At 41.5% G+C, this 17,416-nt stretch overlaps 2 protein-coding genes across 23 annotated transcripts in view; one reads left to right on the top strand and one right to left on the bottom strand.

The window, feature by feature from the left end:
- Positions 1-2,185, top strand: part of BID (BH3 interacting domain death agonist) — a 59,729-nt gene extending 57,544 nt beyond the window's left edge. For all 16 annotated transcript variants that reach the window (XM_059684255.1, XM_059684261.1, XM_059684263.1 and 13 more), the window contains one exon: positions 1,730-2,185. Coding sequence is in view for 1 of the 16 variants with exons in the window: in XM_059684248.1 (XP_059540231.1) it covers positions 1,730-1,741 (12 nt within the window). In the remaining 15 variants the exon portion in view is untranslated. The remainder of the gene's footprint in view (positions 1-1,729) is intronic.
- BCL2L13 (BCL2 like 13) overlaps positions 1-17,416 on the bottom strand; it is a 214,940-nt gene that overhangs the window by 17,596 nt on the left and 179,928 nt on the right. For 4 of the 7 annotated variants that reach the window (XM_059684240.1, XM_059684238.1, XM_059684239.1 and 1 more), the window contains one exon: positions 7,511-10,968. The exons of 2 other annotated variants lie outside the window; for them this stretch is intronic. In XM_059684240.1, coding sequence (XP_059540223.1) covers positions 10,171-10,968 — 798 coding nt within the window. In that variant the 3' untranslated portion in view covers positions 7,511-10,170. Of the gene's footprint in view, positions 1-7,510; positions 10,969-17,416 lie in introns of those variants that run through there. One more of the 7 variants, XR_009451308.1, reaches the window with a different exon arrangement.

Raw genomic sequence — 17,416 nt, 5'->3', positions numbered from 1 at the left:
AAACAGTGTTTCGATTATAGAACCCAAACAAACCAGATACCAGCTTTCAGCAGCCGAGGTCTAAGAGCTGGAGCCAAGCCTCAGAGCTAAAGCTGGCCCAGAATAAAAAAAAAAGAAAAAAGGAGCGGTTGGGAGCTTCAGTCACCCGCCAGCCTGAAAAGAGCCCTAGCCCCTCACCCAGACTGGCCAGGCACCCCAGTGAGGGCCCCCACACTGAAGAGTGTGTGACCAGCTGCAAACAGCCATCATAACCTTATCCATGCTGGCCAGGCAGCCCAGTGGGGACCTCACCCTGATCCAGGACACCCTTCAGGGCAAACCAGCCGGCCCCCACCCGTGCACCATGCCTCTATCCTATATAGTAAAAGGGTAATAGGCCTCCCAGCATCGGGATCAGCGGAGCCGAGAGGCCTCCTGGCACCAGGATCAGCGTGACGGGGCAGCGCCCAAACCCCCTGATCACCCTGTGGCTCTGTGTGTGACAGGGGGTGGGGCCACAACCTCCCTATCCACCCTGCTCTGTTCATGACAGGGGAAGGCGCCCCAACCCCCTGATCGGCCCTGCTCTGTGCCTGATAGGGGGGAGCTCCCCAACCCCCTGATCGCCCTGTGGCTCTGTGTGTGACAGGGTGTGGCGCCCCAACCCCCTGATCGGCCCTGCTCTGTGTGTGATGGGGTACAGCCATAACCTCCCCATCGGCCCTACCCTGAGTGTGAGAGTGGCGGCGCCCCACCCCCCTGATCCACCCTGCTGTGTGTGTGACAGGGGGCGGTGCCCCAACTCCCCTATTGGCCTTACTCTGTGAGTGACAGGGGGGAGCTCATTAACCCCCTGATCGGCCCTGCTCTGTGAGTGACAGGGGGGACCTCCCCAACCCCCTGATGGGCCCTGCTCTGTGCGTGAAAGGGGGGAACTCCCCAACCCCCTGATCGACCCTGCTCTGTGCGTGACAGGGTATGGAGCCCCAACCCCCCTGATGGGCCCCGCTCTGTGAGTGATGGGGCAGCGCCCCAACCCCCTGATTGGCCCTGCTCTGTGCGTGACGGGGTGGCGCCGCAACCTCCCCATCGACCCTGCCTTGCATGTGACGGGGCGGTGCCCCAACCCCCCAATCGGCCCTACCCTGAGCTTGACTGAGGGTGGCATCGCAACCTCCTGATCCGCCCTGCTCTGTGCATGACAGGGAAGGCGCCCCCACTCCCCAGTTGGCCCTGCTCTGAGCCCGATCAGGGGCTGCACCTAGGGATTGGGCCTGCCCTCTGCCACCTGGGAGCAGGCCTAAGCCAGCAGGTCGTTATCTCCCGAGGGGTCCCAGACTGCGAGAGGGCACAAGCCGGGCTGAGGGACCCCCCTTCCCCCCGAGTGCACAAATTTTTGTGCACCGGGCCTCTAGTATATATGTATATGTATATGTATATGTATATGTATATGTATATGTATATATAAAAGCCTAACCAGTCACTATGACGTGCGCTGATCACCAGAGGGCAGACGCTCAATGCAGGAACGGAAACCACAGGCATGGAAACATGGAACAGACTGATGAATCTCAGAGGGGAGGGGGAAGGAAGGAAGGTGGGAAGAGATTAACCAAAGATCTTATATGCATACTAGAGGCTCTGTGCACAAAAGCCTCTAGTTTAAAATAAAAAGTTAGAAATATGACTAAATATATTGGTGGGGGAAAAATTATACTGGCTAATTCTGGTTTTTCCTTTCTTGCTCTAGGAGATGGACTGAATGGATGACTGCAAAGCGTGTCTGGTTACAGTGGTTCTCAACCTTCCTAATGCCGCGACCCTTTAATACAGTTCCTCATGTTGTGACCCAACCATAAAATTATTTTTGTTGCTACTTCATAACTGTAATTTTGCTACTGTTATGAGTCGTAATGTAATTATATATGTGTTTTCCGATGGTCTTAGGTGACCCCTGTGAAAGGGTCGTTCAACTGCCAAAGGGGTTACGACCCACAGGTTGAGAACCGCTGGGTTAAAACTTGATACAGGACAGCAGTTAGCTGCCTCTGGTGGAGATGGAGTCGTGACCACTTAGAGTTCTTAGAGAAGACAGGCACAAGATAACAGTTATTTATTTCTCACTATTTTTAAAGGTGATGTTTTAGGCCCGTGACCCATTAGAAATCTCTACAGTAACATACTTGAATAAAAATGTCAAGTTGGACATATTTGAACAAGCTTGATCTCATCTTTTAAGTCTACACATTATAGACTTATTTCACTTGAACATTAAAGTTAAAAACATTATAAGGCAGAAGAAAAAAAACACAATGTCTTTTGTTAAAAAACCATATACTGTTTATTAAAGTGCAACCTCAGAGCATAGTCTTATAGCAGTGTTGTGTGAAGGAAACAAGGACCAGAGGAGGAATGCACGTATCCCCTACAAAGAAAAATTCCTCCCAGAACAGGGACATCTTAATACTACTAAAGAATAGTCTTCTGGTTTAAAAACCAGACAGCACAGGAGATTCTGGATTCAGGGCATGTTGGACTTTTTTCAACTTGAAATCCTTTTATTAAGAGTCAAGAAAAACCATAAGCAAGTAAAAGGTGTGGAGGTGATTTAAGGGCCAGTGTCACCAAGTTTCCAAAACCGGGTAACTAAAGGCACGTTTTCTTTTTCCAAGAAGTCAAGGTGGAGTACCAGAAACTACAGCATACATTCTGTGAGGACTGTCTGCTAATAATCTTGTATTTTCACTTTCCCGCCATAGCCCTCAGTTCAAGCCAAAGAGGTTGTGTCAGGAGAGAACAGGTTTTTCTAGGCATAAAAAACAGCCTGGTCAGCATGGCTCAGTGGTTGAGCATCAACCCATGAACCAGGAGGTCATAATTCGATTCCTGGTCAGGACACATGCCCATGTTGAAAGCTCAATCCCAAGTGTAAGGTGTGCAAGAAGGCAGCCAATCGATGATTCTCTCTCATCATTGATGTTTCTATCTCTCTCTCCCTCTCACTTTCTCTCTGAAATCAATAAAAATATATTTTTTAAGAAATGAAAAACCAGACTTAAAAATTCAACATTTGAGTAGTTGTCTTTTCTAGTGATACAGTTAGAATACAAGTAATAACAAAACCAAATTTCTTAGGTCATGCCCAAATAAACCAGGGAGCGCATACATTTAGAAATGGTGCTGAGGTGTCTGGTTCCAAGCAATGATTGTTTCCTAAGGCTCCATTTGCACGTATGATGGTGGATGTTGGGTCCATGTCACACACACTACTTTTACTCTATACTAATACTCTTGTTACTGTGAACATGACACTCTGGAGAAGCATTTGAATAAGAATAATTAAGTACTAATATATATTTCCTGTTACCATTTTTCTGTTCCTTGAGTATTTAAATCAGAAAAGAAAAAAATGACTATCACTTAGCATTAAATACTTAACACACTAGAGTTGGGGCTCAATCTGATATCTGCAATATGTTGCAAATATTAAAAGCAAATAGATGTGTCATGCAGGATGAATGCCATCATTTGGAAAACATTTTCTAGTAACGCTATCATTATGTATGTTTTGGAATGGACTTTTTCCCCCAAAGGATACATATCCCAGTAGAAACATGTTGAATCACACGTATACATACATACACTCTCATCCATACAATCAGATTCTCACTGGGGAGAGATTCCAGAAAGAGCAATTTAAATACAAGTAGTTGACTAAACAAATGGAAAAGAGCTCCAAAATAGCAAATTAATCTTTCACAGCTTCTTTCTGTTTTGCTTAAATTAATACATTCACTATTTGGTGTAAATTTTTCCAGACCAAGTCAGATATACCTTCTTACTTATAAAGCAAGATTATCACCTTGTCTCCTCCTGAAAAGATTCTACTGTATCATGTGTTCCATCTTGAACACATCCCAGTCATGACTCAGGGGCACACTGGAAGTTGGTGGATTGTACACTGGTAACATAATTCTTGTGGATAGAACTGAGAAGTGACTTTGTTTCAAGGAATGTATTTCATCCTGTTTTATATATATAATTGAATTAAGTGAAGTATATTCCTTGGTTAAAGATAAAAGGCTTTCTTCTCCAAAATATACTTGGCATATCTGAAAGTCAGGTGGAATGTTTGGTGTATTCAGGTCAAATCATCCCTGATGATCTCACCCCTCAGGATCCAACATTAACTGCTGAGATGTGCAGGGCTGCCTTAAGGGCAGTGCATACCCTTATTTTTTAAAAATGTATTTATTGATTTCAGAGAGATAGAGCGAGCTAGAAACATCAATGATGAGAGAGAATCATTGATTGCCTCCTGCATGCCCCACACTAGGGATCAAGCCCACAACCTAGCATGCACTGACTGGGAATCAAACCACAATCTCCTGGTTCGTAGGTCAACGCTCAACCACTGAGCCACACTCTTATTTTCCAACAATTTCATTAACTGTGTTTACTGGTAACTTGAATATGGAGTGTCCTTTGTTATGATCATGTTTTCAGAACCTGAGTCAAACCAATTATGTACTTAGGAAGGCTACAAGACATTATCTGAAATGATTCCTCCTAAGTAAAGGACAATAATTTAGGTTATATGAATAGAAAGTTGAGTCCATCAATTATCTTCAGATCTCATTTTATTACAACCTCCAATGTGTTCTACCCAATGCAGCACTTACAACAGCAAATATGATTTGGATTTTGTCCTGTCCCCTGATTGGCCAAATGCAGATAACAGATGAGAGCATTAGAACCAATAACTCCAGTCAAAGAATGAAGTATGTAGAAAGTGGCACTTTTAATCTAAAGGAAGAAAGAAATGGAAGACTGATAGGAAAAAAATAAATTCTTTTCTGTAAGGGCCCATCTATATTATAATACTAGAATCATCAGGAATAACCAAGTTATTCCAGACTCTTTAAAAGAAAAGATTGTACTTGAGCTTCCTTTTTTCCTGGGAAAGGAGGCAACAAGCTAATCTTAAAATATCAAAATGTTGTTCTACTAGTCAATAGTACATTAGTAAACCAGTTTCTTCTAATGGGTGCAAAGAAATGGGCAATACCACTATAAAATGTCCCCTCAGGAGAGGTGAGAATAGGGCAAGAATCACCTTGAGCCAGGAGCTAACTGATTAAAGGCCTTGCAAATATACCTGAGAACAATTCCAACCTGAGCATAAGCTTCTTGGCTAGGGCTCTTGTATTGTAAACATAGTTCACAGGTGGAGGACCCTGGTGACAAGCTAGGTAGAGGTTAGTTTTGTGTAAAGAAAAAAGACAGGATATATTAATATTATAGTAACGACAGTTTCTAACTCTTCATGGAGGGCTATAGTTGAAGTAACTAAATAGTGACTGAATTTAAATCGGTATTATATAGGCAAGGCTATGATTAACGTTACATTCCCCAGTGTACTGTGGAATGAATGGAAGGTTTGCACTGGGAGTCACCTACTGCCAGCTTCTGAGCAAGATAGGCCTCTAGCTGTGTCTGCTTAACCCTCTTGAATGAGTGTTGAAAAGTCTAGCAATGCCTAGAGTCTGCCTCCACTTCCCTCCATCACCCATAGCACAGGCAGGGGAAACAGAACAAAAAGGAACAAACTAGGAAAAAGGGAAGAGAAAGAGTCATGGTGCTACCTTCAAATCATTCAGTGATGATTCCTGTGTCAAATTGCCTTACCCTTGTTTACAAGAAATGTTTATCTAACACATTAAATAAAAAAGCTGCCGTAACCGGTTTGGCCCAGTGGATAGAGCATCGGCCTGTGGACTGAAAGGTCCCAGGTTCGATTCCGGTCAAGGGCATGTACCTTGGTTGCGGGCACATCCCCAGTGGGGGGTGTGCAGGAGGCAGCTGGTCGATGTTTCTCTCTCATCGATGTTTCTAACTCTCTATCACTCTCCCTTCCTCTCTGTAAAAAATCAATAAAATATATTTTTAAAAAATAAATAAGAAAGCTAATGATAACTGCTAATTCTTTATAAGGCATCTCTTTCAACATTTAGAGGCAAAACATTCGGTATAATTAGAAATTGGGAATAATCCTGGGCATCTCATTTGTCTGGGACAACATGCTCGATATTTACTAATTAGGGCACACAATATGGTGAGCATAGGCTGCTCTTGTGCAGCAGACAATTGGCGCAGCGGTGTGCAGAGAAGAGAGCCTGCCAATACTGTTTTGCAGGGTCACAAAAAAATGGTAAAAACTGGAAAAAGCACTAGACTTGGAGTCAGAAAAATTCCAATCATTGCCTCTCATATGCTAGAACATTAGAAAAGTTAGTAAATGCTCAACTAATATTTGCTGAAATTATAATTACCAACACTTCTTTTTAGAAAAAGGATATTCTAATATGGAAAAATATGCACCCTGAGTTCAAACCCATGTCACGGTTGAACCCTCTCAGTTATAATAGGAGATTATCACTAATGGCACATCTTTGTCCTCCACGAAAGAGGCAACTTTCGGGCATCAAGTGTGTTGCTGAGATTTTAAATGAACTAATGCTTGTGAGGGTATTGGTTCAGAGGCTAGAAGCTGTTTCTATAAAGTGAGCAGACTGATATTTCATCAGGAGGACCAGCCCTCCTCATATAAATATCACCTCAAATTTTTTGAAAGATAAATTTGTGTAAAAAGACATAAAAAATTAAGAGAAAAGGGAAAATATTTCTTTCTTTTTTTAAAAAATATATTTTATTGATTTTTTACAGAGAAGAAAGGAGATAGAGAGTTAGAAACATCGATGAGAGAGAAACATCGACCAGCTTCCTCCTGCACACCTCCCACCGGGGATGTGCCCGCAACCAAGGTACATGCTCTTGACCGGAATCGAACCTGGGACCCTTTAGTCCGCAGGCCGACACTCTATCCACTGAGCCAAACCAGTTTCGGCAGGAAAATATTTCTTAACTGTAATACATTTTTATTTCTATAAAACATCTCAAAATAATTTAAAAATTCTATGGGTATGACATTTGTCCACATGCCATACTTTAAGAAAAAAAGCAAGAGAGCAGGCATCACTTTTATATTACTAGAGAGAATCAGTACAGAGGCTGAGGAAATTAATGGTAGCTGTGGTTCAAAAAACCATGTCTCTGTGTTTGCTGTTTATTCCCCCAGTACAAACCTGGGCAGTAGTAGCTGCATTTAATACAAGAGATGGGACACCGGCAGACGAGGTCTCAAGGATGACTTTGGGTGGTGAATGTGTGAACCAGATGGTCAACGGTTGTTTTTCTTCATCTAGAAAGCTTTCTTTCTAGAGGGCAAGGATGATCATGAGAGTCCCCCTAAGGCACACTGTAGAAATGGATTTCTTTGGGCTCAGAATGATCATTTTATTACGGAGAAGATAAGCATCCTTTATTCTAGTATTTTTCACAAGAAACATTCACTAGCTTTTTGCCAAGTGATCAGAAATCATTATATTTAATAGAACAGTTAAGAAGAGTTCTAGACGACTTACTAACAAGAACTTTTCCTCAATAGTTCAAAGAATGATAAACAGGGTGATATTCTTAATTCTGCATTTGAGTTGGATTTATTGTGAATTGTCCCTTTTTCTTAGATTTAGATGCTCTATAAGTCGGGACAGAAAGGAATAGCCTCCTACTACAAGCCCCCATAAAAAAAGGGTGGGTAACAAATGATTTCCTTTGAAATGTAACAGCAAAAACAGGAGCTGCTGTAAGAAGCAGTCCTTATTAGTGTGTTCCCTTCCACTGCCAGAGGCAGAGGATAAGGAAATGAAGAAAAAACATGGACACTGACCATCCTATTATTAACTCGGGAATTTTCAACAATTCAATCTAGAGAAAGCCAATGGAAAAGAATAGCTATTTACCATTACACAGCAAAATGCAATTGGCCAAATAACTTTGGGTTAATGTTCAAGAAACGGGAAAATAAAGCAGTAATGGTAGCATCGTATCACATGTCTTATTCTTTTCTTTAATGGAGAACATAGACCCAAATATCCTAAGCCACATATCTCTCTAGCAGCTCAGAAATGAACCTGGTTTATATTAGTGCTTAAATGTGTTTAGCCAATGGGTTTGAGGATACAGAGTTTAAAAGTGTGAACACTGGAAGGAAAATATTTTATTATGAACTAGAGGCCCAGTGCACAAATTTGTGCATTGGTGGGGTCCAGCTGGCCCACCCCCATGGGGGCCATGGGAGGTGGTCCAGCTGGGGTGGGGGCCAATTGGGGTGGGGCTGGTCGGGGCGAGGGGCTGTGGGCATTCTGGTCGTTCAGTCGTCCGGTCAATTTCCATAATATTCTTTTATTATATAGGAAGGGGGGTAGGGAATCAAGATAACACACCAGTTTGCTCTTACCCTATGCAAACACAAATGTAGCAATTAGCACATAGAGTAATCCACTGCAACAGTCAGAGCCCAAGAAGGAAATAATTCTTTACTACACTAATCCCATTTTTCCCCTTCACCCCTAGCTATTTTAATCAAGGTGCATCAAAACCCTCAAAAACATCACCCCCTAAATGGGACACTAAAACTCAGAACATAAAGATACACCCCATGATAAAGCTGAAGTGGCACACAAACACACTTCAGAACTTTTCTTGATCAACTTTTAAATAGTATTGCTTTAGGGAGAAGATTTAATTTTTTAAAATATATTTCAAAAAGAAAGCACATTTAAAACTTCACATTTTGGTGATCGTGATAAGGTAAAGTAATTTTACTACAAATTTTAGGATCTAAAAAATAATTTGTTACATTTACTAAGATAAATCTGAAATGACCTGTATCAAGCAAGTATGTCCTGCATAGCGACACTGTGATCCTCAGGCATAAAATGACACTTCCCATCCTGCTAGAGGTGGGATCAGCCAGATGAAAGAAAATTATGCTGATTCTCAACTAGTACATACTAATAGGATCATTCTGGTTTATCACACTGGCATTGGACTGTGAAGATTTCAGTGAAGAAGCCTGAAAGCCAAACTAGAACTGGAGGGTAACCAAGAAAGTCAAGCTTCTCTTTTCATACTTTTTATTTCAATGATATTTAGGAGACTTTCTGTATTTCATAAGAGTTATAATTCAGTTGGTCTGTAAGCCGAGTATAAAAACGCAGCGAAGGACTGCAAAGGAGCTAGATGACTGACCAGTAACACTGAGGCCAGATAGTATAGGGAAAAACGCACAAGCCCAGGTTATGACAGTGACCATCCCGCAAGGGAGATGCTGCTCGCAAGTAGCCATAAATTCAGTAGGGTGGCCATACACAAAAGAGCCAAAAGAGCTCCAGAGGTCATTTAAGCCATTTTCCTGCTTCTAAATGAGACAGATCTCTCTCTTGTCAGTTGGTTGTCATAGCACTTATAGGTAGGGAGCCCCCGCCTTTTTTAAAGACTACTAAAGGCAGTATCTTTACAAGGTGAAGCTATAAGAAGCATCAGAGACTTGATAGGTACAGAGCAAGCACGCTCCATCGATCTTAGGAGAAACCTGGGGGTGAAGAGGAGGAGTGGGGTACCTGAGAAGCAGCTGTGACATAAGAGGAGAATACCCTCACACTATAGGACTACAAAGGTGGGGAAGAAAAGAAAAGCCAAAAAGGAATGACTGCAAACACAGTATGTTCACCAGAAAAGATGAAATTTCAAGGGCAGGACCGAGTCAGTAGCTGAGGAGCACACAGCTAAGCCCTCTTGCCTGGGAACTTGTATCACAGATGCTCCTAAATTAACCCTCTCCCTCTAAAGCTGTGGCCCGTAAAGGGGAATAATTTTACTCCCAGGAACATTTGGCAATGTCAGGAGATATTTTTGGTTGTAACAACTGGGGAAGGGGCGCTACTGGTATTTAGTGGGTACAGGCCAGGGATGTTGCTAAACACAATGTGTAGGACAACTTCCAACAACAAAGAATTTTCAAGATATAATTAATGCAGAGATTGAGAAACCTGTACCAGAGGGAGTACTTTACTCTTAAGCTTCTCTTAAGATTCTTCAGAATCTACCATGAGCCAAGGCTTTTGGAACTTACAGTCAGACAAATATGAACACCCTCTACCTCAAGCCAGAAATCTTCAGTTATCCAAGAGTGTTCCACAAATGTCCAATCAGCTGCTGGCAGTTCAAATTCAGTCAATACAACTAAAACCTAATATCCTTTTTGTCTTATTTCTTTTCTAAAAAATGCTATTTCTTTCTCAGAGCCAATGCTACTCCAATTGCCACTGCCAGGATGGCAAAAGCAGCAGCTCCTCCAAACAACAGTATAGACTTGCCCTCAGACAATGCCATAGACTTCTCTTCTCCAGCAGGGTAGGACCCTTCCATAAGACTCTTTTTCCTTCTAGTCATCTCTTCACTCAACAGTGTTTTTGTGGGTTCCAGTATAGGGATCATCTCCTCTCGTTCAACAGGTTCAATTATAGCTGTTTTCATCTCTTCTTCATCAAGTTCTACAAACAATGATGTAGCTGGGCTGACTTTCTCAACTGCAGTCATTTCTGTGTCAGATTCTCTCATGCCCAGCAAGGAAGTGGCAGTGATATGTGGAAGCAAGGGACCTGGGGCTTTAGGGAATGCCTCTTGCACTTCCCTAGTTGACAAGACTACAGATGCCACAGCAGCCTCTTCCGCACCCTCAGGTATTTCTTCTTTCTCAACATGCACAATGTCAGAATTAGAGGAATTGTTCTCACTCTTCTCTCCAGCCCCATTGCTATCTAAGCTTTTTACTTCAGGATCCATTGTGATCTGCTGCCAGGACTCGGGACCCAGGGACACTGGTAGGCTTTCTGTATGCCAACTCTGGCTGGCTGACAGGGAAATAGGTAAGCTCTCTGACTGCCAAGAAGTAGTCACAATTGGAGACTCTGGAGGACTGACTTGTCCAGAGTTGTCACTGGGCAGAATATAAATATCATTGCTATCTTCTGCAACAACTTCAGGGTATTCCTCCTCCTCGGACTCAAGATTAAAGACAGTGCCCTAGAAAAGGAGAAGGAGAGTCAATACAAAGAATGGTAAATATATTTTAAGTAAATGTAAATCTGGAACAAAAGTTATTTCCTAAACTGAGGTTGCAGGAATAAATACATTATTTAAACCTATACACTCTCTCGATTAAGTGCATTTACTTGTAGATCAATGCAGAGGAAGAATTTTTAACAAGATAGTCCTCTGAATAGTTTCTTTAAGGCTAAAAAATTTTAAAAAGTTAATTTATACTCAATTCAATTATTAATGCAAGACAGCAGAGAAAACAAAGGTAAGAACCTTGCTCTCAAGGAACTTATGACTTCACAGGGTACAAAAATAATGCTATACTACAGTCAAAGTATAATTAAGAGTTCAGATGGGGAAATGATTTTTTTGGTAGAGGCTGGAGAGGGCAGGGAGATGACTGAAAGCTTCATGAAGGAAGCAGCATCTATATGAACATCTCAAGATTGGGTGGAAGCCACAAAGAAGATACAATACCAGTAAAAGCATATAAATATGAAAAGGGGGAATAGGAAGTAGCTCAGTTTAATTAGCATAAAGTATACATAAAGAAGAACAGAAAGTTCAGTTAAGATGCACCGGGAGGAATTTGACAGAGAGCTAAGAAATATGAAGTTTATTCAATAGGAAATGGTTAGTGAACTAAGTCTTTGAGCTACAAAACAATAAAGCTCCACTTTACAATTACTTTGACAGCAGTAGCAGAATGGTGGGACACCAGAAATGTGGGATTCTTGCTTTCCTCTTTTAACAAGAGTCTACACAAAAGCAAATAGTATCACTTTTCTTTTCCACATTTAACAGTTTAGTTTAACAGGACTCTCTTGCAGTGTTAGGCACTAGAGTTATAAGAAGAATGAGAACCAATTTTTGTTCTTAAAAAATTCACTGTCTAGATGCAAAACTGGCATATGAGTAACGAATTTCAATATGATATACATTTTCAGATAGGTGTATGCACAGAGTGTCAGGGGAACCCAGAGGTTAAGAAATAATGAAAAACACAGGAAGAGAAACCAATTGAGTGTAATATCAAGAGATCAACAGGAAATTTTATAAAAAGTTTGGGTGGCACTCATGAATGCTACAGAGAATTTAAATAGGATATGTAATTCCTATTTCATTCTGTGATTATGGCTGATGTAGACTAAATTTATTCTTCAATCAAGACCAAAAACTTTCAGTGTTTACTAAGGGTCTAATATAAATCAGTAGTCCCTCTAACCACCTCACAAAAAAAGAGAAAAACAGATATACAACTAAGCAAATCTCATGATCATAATGTCAACATTATAACTGTCCCACATTCTACCTCAATCCCTGCTTCAATGTCCTTAAGAAGTCCTGAAAACCTGGGCGCCGCAACTGCGGGAGCCACTGCCGGGCCCACCACTTCAAACCAGGACCCTGCAACCACACAACCTGTCACCAAGCCGGCCACAGCAGCCACAGGCCCCATGTGACTCAAGGTCTAGATCAGCGGTTCTCAACCTGTGGGTCGACCCTTTTGGGGTCGAATGACCCTTTCACAGAGGTCGCCTAAGACCATCGGAAAACACATATATAATTACATATTGTTTTTGTGATTAATCACTATGCTTTAATTATGTTCAATTTGTAACAATGAAGTTGGGGGTCACCACAACATGAGGAACTGTATTAAAGGGTCGCAACATTAGGAAGGTTGAGAACCACTGGGTCTAGATCCTTTGGTAAGAGCAAAAATGGGGAGACAAACTAAAAAACCCCAAAGTTAAGAAAAGAAGTCACCAGGAAAGGTACTAAAGGAAACAGAGGCATGCAACATGTCAGAAAAAGAATTCAGAGTAAGGGTCATACAGTTTCTAAATTGTCTGGATAAGAAAAACAACTTAAGTAGAATCATCAAGAGGAAATAAAGAGTGATATAGCTACAATAAAAAACACTATGGAGCCCTAGCCAGTTTGGCTCAGTGAATAGAGTGTCGGCCTGCAGACTCAAGGGTCCCAGGTTCAATCCCAGTCAAGGGCCTATACCCTGCTTGTGGGCACATACCCGATAGGGAGTGTGCAGGAGGCAGCTGATCAATGTTTCTCTCTCATCAATGTTTCTAACTATTCTTCTCCTTTCCTCTCTGTAAAAAATCAATACAATATATTTAAAAAAACCCCACTATGGAATGTTTCAACAGTAGACTAGAAGAAGTGGAGGACCGAATTAGCAAATTAGAAGACAGGTCAGAAAACACACACAATCTGAATAGCAATTGGAAAAAAAATTAGAAAGCATGAGGAGAGCCTAAGGGAGCTTTGGGACAACATGAAATGAAGCAACATATGTATATTAGGGATGCCAGAATGACAAGAAGAGCAGGAAGGATTAGAAAACCTATTTAAAGAAATAATGTCAGAAAACTTCCCTGATTTTGGGAAGAAAAACGTCACACAAGCACAGAGAGTCACAAACAAGATGAACCCAAAAGACCCACACCAAGACATGTCGTAATTACAATGGCAAACATTAATGACAAAGAGGGAATCTTAAAGGCTGCAAGCGAGAGAGACAGAGAGTTACCTACAAGGGACCTCCCATTAGATTATCAAAGGATTTCTCAACAGAAACACATCAGGCCAGAAAGGAATGGAAGGCAGTATAAAAAGTGATGCAAAGCAAGGGACTGAATCCAAGAATACTCTATCCAATAAGGCTATCATTCAAAATTGAAGGGGAAATCAGGAGCTTCACGGACACACACAAAAAAGGCTAAAGGAGTATATCACTATCAAGCCAGCAATGCAAGAAATGCTAAAGGGACTGGTGTAAAAAGAAGAAATAGAAAGAGAAGAAGAAACACAGGCACAAAAAATAAAAATGGCAACAAACAAGTACCTATCAATAATAACCTTAAATGTAAATGGACTAAATGCTCCAATCAAAAGACACAGAGTGGCTGAATGGGATAAGAAAACATGACCCATATCTATGCTGTCTACAAGAGACCCACCTCAAAACAAGGGACTCACACAGACTGAAAGTTAAGGGATGGAAATTATCTTTCATGGAAATGAAAAAAAAAAAAGGTTGGGTAGCAATACTTATATCTGACAAAATAGACCTCAAAGTGAAGGCCATAACAAGAATAAGGAAGTCCAGTTCACAATTCTAAAGGGATCGATACAACAGGATATAACTTTGGTAACCATATATGCACCCAATGCAGGAGCACCCAAATACATTAAAAAAACAAAAACAAACTTCTGGAAGATATCAAGGGAGAGACGGACAACAGTACAATCATAATAGGGGACTTTAATATCCCACTGATATCACTGGATAAATCCTCTAGACAAAAAATCAACAAATAAATAGCAATCCTAACTGACTTGCCAGATCAGAAGGACTTAATTGACATCTTCAGAACATTTCACCCCAAAGCCATGAAATACACATTCTTCTCAAGTGCACATGGGACATTTTCAAAGATAGGCCACATACTGGGTCACAGGCAAAGCCCATCCAAATTCAAGAAGATTGAAATCATATCAAGCATCTTCTCAGACCACAATGGCATATTAGAAATCAACTACAATAACAATCAAAAAAATTCAAACACTTGGAAGCTTAATAGTATGCTATTAAACAATGAGTGGGTTACCAAAGAGATCAAAGAAGAAATAAAACCATCCTGGAAACAAATGACAATGAAAACGCAACAATCCAAAATCTATGGGACACAATGAAAGTAGTCCTGAGAGCGAAGTTCATAGCATTACTGGTCTACCTCAAAAAACAAGAAACACAATGGCATGGATGGAACTGGAGAGCATTATGCTTAGTGAAATAAGCCAGTCAATGAAGGAAAAATACCACATGATCTCACTCATTCATGGATAATAGAGACCATTATAAACTTTTGAACAATAATAGATACAGAGGCAGAGCTGCCTCAAACAGATTGTCAAACTGCAGCGGGAAGGCCGTGCAGGGTTGGGGGGCAGGAAGGAGGGGGGTAAGAGATCAAACAAAGGACTTGTATGCATGCATATATGCATAATCAATGGACATAAGACACTGGGGGGTAGGGGAGGCCAGGGGATTGTCAAGGGCGGGGGGGAAAAAAAGGACACATATGTAATACCTTTGTAATACTTTAAGCAATAAAACAATTTAAAAAAAAACAAGAAACACTGGTAATCCTACATAATAAAAGCCTAATATGCAAATTGTTCCACAGGGAGTTCAACCGGGAGTTTGACTGCTCACTATGATGTGCGTTCACCACTAGGGGGTGGCGTGGAACATGGTGACACTGACAGCCAGCAGCAGTGGAGGCACTGTTGGCCTGATAGGCCCCAACAAGAGTGAGCAGGCACCCAATCGCCCTACTGATCACCCTGCAGACAGCGACCAGCAGCAGCTGTGGGGGGCCCAGCCCAGACTAATTGCCCCGCAGACAGTAACCAATGGCGGCAGCAGGGGGCGGGGCTGCTGCCTCTTGCACAGGCACTGGGGTGGGCCTGGCCCCAATGTATCACCCCGCAGGAGGAATGGTGGAGCAGGTGAGGGGCAGTGTCAGGGAATAGCAAGATGACAGGTGGGGATGCGGGGCTGCGAAGCTGGGTGCATGAATTGGGGCTGTGAGCCTGGGGGTGCAAGCTGGGGTCTGATCCCCACAGGCCACCCCGAGGGAACCCACCCGTGCACGAATTTGTGTACTGGGCCTCTAGTAACTTATCTAACACTACAACTTAAAGAATTAGAAAGAGTGCAACAAGAAAAGCCCAGAGTGAGCAGAAGGAAGGAGATAATAAAGATCAGAGCAGAAATAAATGACATAGAGATAAAAATAAAAACAAACAATACAAAAGATCAATGAGACCAAGAGCTGTTTCTTTGAAAAAACAAAAAACAAAACAAAACAAGATTAATGAACCTCTAGCGAGGCTCACCAAGAAGCAAAGAGAGAAGACCCAAATTAACAAAATCAGAAATGAAAGAGGCAAATAACAGACCCCACAGAAATACAAAGGATTATAAAAAAAAACCAAAAAACTCTATTCCAACAAACTGGACAATCTAGAAGGAATGCACATATTCCTAGAAAAATACAATCTTCCAAAACTCAATCAGGAAGAATAAAAAAATCTTGAATAGGCCGGTAACTATGGAGGAAATTGAAGCAGTAATAAAACAAACTTCCTGCAAACAAAAGTCCTGGGCAGACGGTTTCACAGGGGAGTTTTACCAAACATTCAAAGATGAACTAACACCTATCCTCTTCAGACTATTTCAAAAAATTCAAGAGGAAGAAACACTTCCAAGCTCTTTCTATGAAGCCAGCAATAACCTAATCCCAAAATCAGATAAAGACAACACAAAGAAAGAAAATTATAGGCCAATATCCCTCATGAACACAGATGCTAAAATCCTCAACAAAATTCTAGCAAATCGGATCCAGCATTACATTAGAAAGATCATACACCATGACCAAGTGGGATTTATTCAAAGTATGCAAAGATGGTACAATATCCGCAAATCAATATACATGATTGAAAGGGTTAAAGATAAATGGGGCAGAGGAAACTTATTGTGCTTAATGGATATCTTGCAGAAAGCTTGCAGCCTTGAGCTTCGCATAGCCTAGATAACCACTAGACATCTGGCGATAGGAGGAACCAAGGACAGACCAAACCAGCCATGGGCAAACTATGGCCCGCGGGCCGGATCCGGCCCGTTTGAAATGAATAAAACTATTGAAAAAAAAGACCATACCCTTTTATGTAATGATGTTTATTTTGAATTTATATTAGTTCACACAAACACTCCATCCATGCTTTTGTTCCAGCCCTCTGATCCAGTTTAAGAACCCATTGTGGCCCTTGAGTCAAAAAGTTTGCCCACCCCTGGACCAGACCCTTAGATCAGCAGAAACAGCTTGCAGCCAGCAGAAGTTAATAAAAATCTGCCTCTCCCTTCAGTCTCCACTGATTCCTTTTTTGGACTCAGCCCACCTGCACCCAGGTGTCTGGAATAAAAGTTCTTTTGATACATTATGGCTTCATGTCATAGGTGTGCGACCCCCACCCATTCTGAACCTTTCAGTGATATATCACATAAACAAATTGAGAGATAAAAATCACATGGTCACATCAATTGATGCAGAAAACGCATTTGACAAAATCCAACACTCTTTCTTAATAAAAACCCTCAGCAAAGTGGGAATAGAGGGCTCATACCTCAACATAATAAAAACCTTATATGAAAAACCTACAGCCAACATCATACGCAATGGGCAAAAGCCAAAACTATTTCCCTTAAGAACGGGAACAAGACAGGGATGCCCATTCTCACCACTACTATTTGACATAGTACTGAAAGTGCTAGCCGTAGTGATAAGACAAGAAGAAGAAATAAAAGGTATCCCAATTGGAAAAGAAGGAGTAAAACTGTCAT

Source organism: Myotis daubentonii, chromosome 2 (assembly GCF_963259705.1).
Source record: "Myotis daubentonii chromosome 2, mMyoDau2.1, whole genome shotgun sequence".
NCBI classification, from domain to species: domain Eukaryota; kingdom Metazoa; phylum Chordata; class Mammalia; order Chiroptera; family Vespertilionidae; genus Myotis; species Myotis daubentonii.
The sequence above is the reverse complement of the archived record's forward strand: the minus strand, read 5'-3'. Positions and strand labels throughout refer to the sequence as shown.